The 8,863-nt window shown below is 17.5% G+C and overlaps 1 protein-coding gene across 1 annotated transcript, besides 7 other annotated features; it reads left to right on the forward strand. All coding sequences in view use genetic code 6, as the record gives it.

Annotated features, from left to right (window-relative positions):
* The first annotated feature begins 625 nt into the window (after positions 1 to 625).
* Positions 626 to 675: a microsatellite.
* A 1,496-nt stretch (positions 676 to 2,171) lies between these two features.
* Positions 2,172 to 2,259: a microsatellite.
* A 205-nt stretch (positions 2,260 to 2,464) lies between these two features.
* Positions 2,465 to 2,497: a microsatellite.
* A 262-nt stretch (positions 2,498 to 2,759) lies between these two features.
* IMG5_011390 (methylcrotonoyl-coenzyme a carboxylase 1, putative) lies at positions 2,760 to 5,393 on the forward strand (the record flags this gene model as incomplete). Its single annotated transcript, XM_004039699.1, has 12 exons — positions 2,760 to 2,859; positions 2,935 to 3,065; positions 3,123 to 3,203; positions 3,250 to 3,296; positions 3,353 to 3,560; positions 3,602 to 3,728; positions 3,773 to 4,237; positions 4,287 to 4,417; positions 4,495 to 4,665; positions 4,730 to 4,891; positions 4,939 to 5,169; positions 5,212 to 5,393. 12 exons carry the CDS (start codon positions 2,760 to 2,762, stop codon positions 5,308 to 5,310), a joined length of 1,953 nt encoding a protein of 650 aa, XP_004039747.1. The 3' UTR covers positions 5,311 to 5,393.
* Positions 5,392 to 5,427: a microsatellite.
* Positions 5,428 to 7,114: 1,687 nt separating this feature from the next.
* Positions 7,115 to 7,180: a microsatellite.
* A 1,463-nt stretch (positions 7,181 to 8,643) lies between these two features.
* Positions 8,644 to 8,689: a microsatellite.
* Positions 8,651 to 8,688: a microsatellite.
* Positions 8,690 to 8,863: the final 174 nt, after the last annotated feature.

The following is an 8,863-nucleotide window of genomic DNA, read 5'->3' on the forward strand; positions in this document are numbered from 1 at the left end:
ATAAGTAAAACTAAAAAAAAATAATTGATATTATAATTTTAAGTACACAATGGTGCCAAGAAGACCGGATTATAATTATTCTAAAGAAAAAAGATAAACACCTGGACCTGATAAATATTAAATAAACTTATCTTTAACAAAAAGTAGAGTATCTACTTATAAAATAGGAAAAGGAAATAGACCAAATACTTCTTAAACATATAAATATAATCCTGTAAGTTAGCTTTTTAAAATATTTATTATATTATTACTTTTTTAAGGGCCCTGGAAGATATGAAACCCCTTCGAAAATTGGAAATTAAACGTAAGGTTTTACTTTTGGTAAAGAAGAAAGAATTAAATCACAAATGCATTAAGATTTGCCTGGTAATCTATTATTATTACTATTTTAAATTTATAATATTTAAATTTTGCCTTTAAAATATAAAAAGGGCCTGGAAACTATGAATTAAAGCCTTTTACAGATGATATTCCTTCTTATGCTATAAATAGAGATTAACTAAAGATAAAATTATGAAAAAAATTATAAAAAATATATAAAATGTCTTATAAATATTTATAAAAACATATTTACTATTATACTATAATTTAATTTTTATAACATATAAATTTTATATTTCCATTAATTATATTTTTTAAAAAGTATTATTTTTTATAATTAAATTTATTTTTTTTGAAATATTTTAAATAAATATGGAGAATTTTGAAACATAAACATATTAACAAAGACTAATAGATGAATTGTAAAAAAAAATGAAAAGCACACCAAAAGAAGTGACAAAAAAAATCTAATAACCATACATAAAAAAAACTAAAAACGAAGAAGTAAAATAAGAACAAAAACCATAAAAGAAAGTTAATTATCTATAAGAGGCAAATTAAATGATATAAAAATTATATGAAGCAGAATAAAAAATAAAATAAAATGAACAATAAAGAATTTTGGAAGAGCAAAAATAAAAATTAAAGTAATTACAAAAAGATAAAGAGAATTTATAAAGAACAACTGAAAAAATGAAAGCAAAAATGATTGATGAAAATCACAAACTAAAAGAAGTTATATAAGATGGAAAATACTTTAAAAAATAATTTGATGACTAAAAGTAAGAAATTAATAGAGAAATATAATAATTTAATTAAGTAGAGAACCAAATCTTAAATTAAAATAAAAATACTTAATATGATATAGATTAAGTTAAATCTTCTGAAAAATAACTTGATGAAAAGTTACATAATTTAAAATTAAAAAATAAAGAAAAAGAAAATGAAATAAAAATAATAAATCAAAGTATTTAATTCGATTTAACTTATAATTAGAAATTATAATAAAAATTAAATGAATTAAATTAAGAAAATTAGAATTTATATGTAGAATAAAAAAAATAATAACATAGCCGAGAAGAATTAATAAAATAAATAGAAAAGAAGAATAATTAAAATAATTAAAAATATCTATCATTATACGAATAGTTTTTAGCTTAAAAAACTATTAAAGATAACCTTAACAGTTAAATAGAATTAATAAAAAGTTAATAAATTTAAACTAAAGAAAATATTATTAATTTATAAGCAGAAAATAAAGTCATTGAAAACTAAATTTAAGAGGAGAATAAAAACTTAAAATCTAGTTTATAGAAAAAAGAGAGAATCATTTATTAATTAAATGCTAATGTTGAATAGGCTAGAAAAAATAAAAGAGTTGAAATTATTGAAAAAGTTATTGAAAGACCTATAGTTATTGAGAAGCCTGTTATTTAAGAAAAACCTATTTTAATTAAAGAAGAGATCAAAATTACAGAACCTCTATTATTAGAAATTGCTAAAACTAAAGCTTAAATTAATAATTTTAATTATATTTAAAATGATTTAGATACAAGAATTTAAGAATATAAAAATTTGTATGGATAAATTTTAAATGATTAATAACTTAGATAAAATTCATTAAATGCTAATTTTTAAAAAGAATGGATTGATTTTAATAATAAAATCAAAGAAAATCAAAAATAAATAGATATCCTTAAAATTAAAATTAACTAAGTATTCATTGAAATTTAAAATTTGACTGAAAGAAATTCTACTAAAAATTAATAGTTATAATAATACTTAAATGCTATTTAAAGAAAAATTAAAACCTTGAAGAATTTTTTAGTTTTAAAAAATAATTATTTTGAATTATATAATATTTTTAAATTGTATTATTATATTTATTTTATTTACAATTTTTTTAAATTTATTTATATAATATTTTAATTTTATTATTGTATTTATTTTAGTAAAAATCAATTTTATTTATTTTCTGATATAAATAATTTTTTTTGGTTTTTGTTAAATTAATCATTAAATATCATTTAATATTTAAAAAAAGTTTAAATTATTTAAAATATTATCATTTGCTTATTAAAAATTTAAATTAATTTTAGCAAATATTATAAAAAAAAAAGATTTTTTTTTTTTAATAAAATTTAATTTAATTTACAATAAAATTTATTTATAATAATTTCGTGAAAAAGCAATATTTTATAAATTAAATTACTAATAATATATATATACTTATCAAAAGTATAATTAATTATTTTTGTTATTTTTTTTGAAAAAAACACAAAATAATAAAATATTTTTAAAAAAAAATATCAAAATAAGAAAATGCTTAAAAAATTGCTTATAGCTAATAGGGGTGAAATATCATGCAGAATAATTCGTACTGCTAAAAAGTATGAAAAAAAAATAACATAATTAGTTTCAATATATTTTTTACAAGGATGGGTATTAAAACAGTAGCAGTATATTCTGATATAGATAGAGAATCGAAATTTGTTTAAATGGCGGATTAATCTTATAGGGTAGGACCTGCACCATCATGTAAAAATTATAATTGTTATAATATAATAACAATTTTATTTTATTTTATTTTTAACTTATATATTCTAAATAAAGTGTAAAGTTATCTAAATTCAAATAAAATAATTGAAATTGCGAATGATTCTAATTGTTAGGCTATACATCCTGGATTTGGATTTTTGTCTGAAAATGCAGAATTTGCTGATTAATGCTAAAAAAGCGGTTTAGTAATTAATATTAAACATATAATTTTATTAATAAATTTATTAATTATAAAAATATAGATATTTGTTGGGCCTCCTTCATCAGCAATTAGAAAAATGGGTTCAAAAAGTGAATCTAAGAATATAATGCAAAATGCTAATGTTTTTTTATTACGAATAAATTATATTTATAATTAATATATTATAGGTCCCTGTTGTTCCTGGATATCATGGAAATAATTAAGATAAAGATTTGTAACAAAAAAAAAAAAGAAAGAAATCATTTAATATATTTTTGTTTATATTAATAGTCTTTTTGAATAGTCGAGGTAAATAGGTTATCCAGTTTTAATAAAAGCAGTTTTAGGAGGAGGTGGAAAAGGAATGAGAATAGTTACTAAGGAAAGTGAATTTTTTGAAAGTTTAGAAAGTGCTAAAAGAGAATCCCTTAAATCTTTTAAAGATGAAAATGTACTCATAGAAAAATATATTCAAAAACCAAGGCACATTGAAATGCAAGTAACAAAAAAGCAACCTAAAATAAAGCAATATAAACAAAGGTTTTTGGTGATCATCATGGAAACTATGTTCATTTATTTGAAAGAGATTGTTCTATATAAAGAAGACATCAAAAAGTAATTGAGGAAGCTCCTTCAAATATTACAAATGATTTAAGAAATAGCATAGGTATTTTATAAAATAAAATAAATAGTAATAATATTATTAAAAAGGTTAAAGTGCTATTGATGCTGCAAAAGCAGTTGGATATTATAATGCAGGTACTGTAGAATTCATATTTGATTTAAATTCATAATAATACTATTTTATGGAAATGAATACTAGATTATAGGTTGAACATCCTATTTCTGAAATGATAACAGGATAAGATTTAGTTGAATGGTAATTACTTGTTGCTTCAGGATAAAAATTACCAAAAAATCAAGATTAACTTTCAATTAACGGTCATTCAATCGAAGCTAGAATTTATGCTGAAAATCCTTATAATAATTTTTTACCTGGAAACGGTAAATTATCTTTCTTTAAAGAACCATTAGAAGAGTAAGGAAAAATTAGACTTGAAACTGGAGTTAGATAAAATGATGAAATTTCCATTTTTTATGATCCTATGATTGCTAAATTGGTTGTTTGGGGAAAAGATAGATAAGAAGCTATAGGAACTTTAAAAAGAGCTTTAGGTATTTAATTTAGTTTTAGTTTTTTAGTTTTTTTTTTTTTTTTTCAAAGGTGAATATAGAGTTATTGGACTACCTACTAATTTAAGATTTTTGAGGGCTTGTAGTTTAAATTCAGAATTTATTGAAGGTAACTATGATACTGGATTTATTTAAAGACATATTGAGAACCTACTATAAAAAGTAATTTAATATTATTAATGATATTTTAAACTAAATTATTTACTACTTCTTTTTATTCCATTTTTAATATTAAAAAGCAAGATAAAATTGAACCTTAATATTTAATGTGTTGTGTTGTTTCTAAAATCGCAAATGATTTGGATAAAATATCTTTACCTTAAAGTCTTATAAATTTAAGAATAAATCATAATCATTAATAGACCTTCATTCTAAATGCTTAAGCTACTTTTATTGAAAAAGAATTAAAAGTATTTTTCAAATAAAAAAATATTACTCATATTAATTTAATAATATTATCAAAAAAATATATAGTATGAAGTAATTGTTTAATATTAAAATTAAGGGTTAATGAATATAAGTGTAAAAGACTTATAAAATCAATTTTTACCTGAAAAATAATTTAATAATATTTCATATACTGTTTCTGGATCTTAAATTACTATTTTATCTTCAGAGTTAACTTTAACTACAAATGTAATATATATATATATATATTTTTAATTATTATAAATAAAATAAAGTTCTATATTAAGGAAGAATAATGTTATATTTTTAATGAATTTGGGGATACTTTATAATTCACTTTTGAAAGCAATTTAATTCAGGATAGAGCTGGTTAATAATAAGATAATCAGCATTCTAAAATAATCAAAGCACCTATGCCTTGTACTTTAGTAAAAGTAGCTGTTGAATAAGGATAGGCTGTCAAAGCTGGACAAATTTTAGTTATATTAGAAGCTATGAAAATGGAAGTAATTTTTTAGATTTATAAATTTTAAATTTTTAACTAAAAGCACACTATTAAAGCAAAAGAAGACGGAATTGTTAAATTAGTAAAATATTAAAACGGTCAATTTGTACATGCAGGTAAAACTATAGTAGAATTAGAATGAAATCTAATTAATATTAAATAGTTTATTTAATTTAATATTTTCTATTTTTTTAAAGTTTAATAAATTACTTATTTTTAATTTTTATTAAAATTATTTTATTATTAAATTTATGTTTATATTTAGAACATAATTATTATATTTTTTATTAAAATAAAATAATTTTTTATTTTTTATTTTTTTGAAAATAAATAGATAAATATAAATAATTATTTTAATCAAAAACATATAAATTCATATTTATTTATTTTTAAATATAAAAGAAATCTAATATTAATATAATGGAACAATAATATCAAAAAGATTTATAATAAGTTATATTAAATATAAGTAAAATGTTAATATTTTCATTATTTATATATGATTAAAAAGATATAAGCATCAATAACTAATCATCAAGTTATTCAAGAAAATTTATTAAAATATACAGTCTATACTATATAAGGTTAAGATACGGTATTAGATAGAATATTATATTTTTTTTAATATTAATTTTATAAATTTTATAAAGAAAGGATTATTTGATGTTAAAAGAAGATTTTCTTAATTTGCATAACTAAGAAAACTTTTAGTATAAAATTGGCCGTGTTGCTTTGTACCTCCCATCCCTTCAAAAAAAGTATTAGGAAATTTAGAAGAATAATTTATATTAGAAAGAAGAACTTAATTAGAATAGTTCATTTAAAAAATTTTAAAATTAGAATATTTATGGTATTCTAATGAATTTTAAGCTTTTTTAAGGTTAATTATTAATTAAATTATAATTAATTTAAAACAAAATAACTTAAATTTTATAAAAAGGACACCTTAATAATAATTAGAAAAGGCTTTAAGCAATTTTAAATAGTTAGAAATCCATATAATAATAGAAAAATATTAAAAAGAATTTTCATAATTATAAGGAAAAGAAATAGAAGAAAAAATAGAAGCTGAAGTTGATCATTTTTATTAATTTGTTAAAAAAATAAATGTAGATCTAGAATAATATTCATAAATATTAAAAAACTGTGTCGAATGGGGCTAAATGAATGATGAAAATTCAATAACTTTATTATCATTTATGCTTCCTGATTATGAGAAAAATATTTTGTCGGAATATATTAATCAAAATAATTAAAATGCTTTTATTTTCGATATTAAGAACGATGAAATTTTTAATTAAAATATACAAAAAATTGTAAAATATTTTTTTTATATTTTTTAATTAATATGAAAAAAATTAATAAAAGAAAGATATAATTTAAGTTAATAGTTTTAAGGAATTTCTAGACTAAATAAATTAATATATATTAGAAAATGAAGCTATGAATGAAGCTTTAACCTAAAGATAAGACTATAAAGACTAAAAAGAAAAACTGTTTTTAAAATAAAAAAAACTATAAACTTAGTAATTAACAGGAAAAAAAAGCATACTTTCAATTAAATCAAAAGAAGAAAACCTACAAAATATATAAAATGATTTAGCAAAAAACGAAGATTAAATCAAAAGTGTTTCCTTTCTTTATGATGTTACTACTGCCTTACTTTATTATATTGAAATTAAAAAATTTAAAGTAACTTCTATAATTGTTATTTAAATATATTTTTATGTATAAATAAATTTAGGAAGAAAAAATCCAATAATATTATTAAATTTTACGATAAACTATGATTAATGAATTAAACTTGAATAAAGCAGTTAATTTTAAAATATTTTTATTTTTATTTTATTAAAATTTTAAAATTTAATTAAAAGCGCTTATAATTATGGGAATATTTATAAGAAAAAATTAATACATATAATTAATGAAAAATCAAGAAATTATGAATTTTTTATAAATATTTATATATTTTTATAAAAATAAGTAATATATTTTATTCAAAAATATTTAATGTAAATAATACATTTTTTTTGATAATTTTTTTTTTACTTAATTAGTTAAATCATATTATTTATGTTTATTTAAACTTCAATGTTTTAACATATTGTTTGATTATTTATTTTCATTAGTAATTAAAATTAAATCTTTTTACAGATTATGATTTAATAATTGGAAAGAATTCTTAGTAGTTCAACAATATTTATTATTTCATCCGTATTTTTCTATATATTATATAATATCTTTACAACCATAATTAATAATTCAAGGAGATTAAATTATAAGAATTTAATTATTAATATGTAAATTACTTATTTTGAATAGATTATTTTTTTATTTATTAACGTGACATTATTTATAGTATATTTTAAGTCTAAAAACGATTATTATTACATCAATGTTTTTTATATAAATATTTCTTTTTTGTAATAATAAAATAAAAACGATGATTGCTAAACCAATATTTTTAAATTGTTTACTGTGTATTTACAATACACGTTTTTGTATTAATTATTTAATAATTAAAATAATTTGTTATCTTTAGGACATAACTCTATTTACAATTGATTTTAATTTAAAAAAAAATACTTTTTTTTTTACTAAAAAACATCTTTCTTTATAGCAAAAAAATTCTAGATAATTTAATAATTACATCTTTAAATTTATAACATAAAAATATTAGTTTAGCATTTATAAATAAGTATATTCAAAATTTTTTATTATTATTAATATCTTAAATCTTCTTTTTAATTCATAAATAATAACACTTTAGCAAAAAAATCTACAAAAGTATATATAATAAATCCATTGTTTTAGGCCATTTACGTCGATAAATTAATAAACTCTTCAGTTATTATTAATTATTCATATTAACAATAGTTTAAGAATACTAATACTAACTACAAAGGTTTAAAAATAAGTTTATATGTTTTTTAATATGTTTAAAAATGACAAAAATAATTAATTCCGAAAACTTTATAAAGATTACATTACAATAAAAAGATTTTTATAACATAAAAAAAATCATAAAATTTTATTAAAAAAAATTGTGCCATTACAATTAAAATCCGCGGTAATGGCTTTAATATAAATTAAATAAAAATAACTACATAAATATTGAAAATAACAAGAGAAAACAAAACATGAAAAATTTAATAAAAAGTATAACTAGTAAATCTTCTACGGGATAAAAATTATATTTAAATAATATGTCAACAAACGAAAATAAATATAGTTCTATAAAAGATTAATCTGTAATCAAAACCATTATGCTATAGTAGTAATCCTAATTAAAAAAATAAATAAATCAAAATATATATTTTTATCATATAGCACATTTTAAGGCATTTAATAAACAAAAAATAAATAGTATACCAAATGATATATATGAATGTAATACTTAATTTATTAAAAAAATTTTAGTGATTTTATTGCAAATTAGTAAAAAAATTATTAGTATTATAATATGAAGATTTATAAAAAATAAAAAAAAATATAAAGAAAAATAATATAAAAAAAAATATTTACTGTTTATTTTTTAAATTATAAAAATTAAAATAATAAAAATACAAATAAACTATAAGATTAGCTAGGAGTTTTTTTGCAATTTTCAATAATAATAAAAATTATATTTTATGTAAAAAAAGTATTATAACTATTAAATATATATATATTTATAAAAAAATATATATATATTC

The sequence above is a fragment of the Ichthyophthirius multifiliis genome (assembly GCF_000220395.1).
Source record: "Ichthyophthirius multifiliis unplaced genomic scaffold scaff_1120509249553, whole genome shotgun sequence".
In the NCBI taxonomy this organism is placed as follows: domain Eukaryota; phylum Ciliophora; class Oligohymenophorea; order Hymenostomatida; genus Ichthyophthirius; species Ichthyophthirius multifiliis.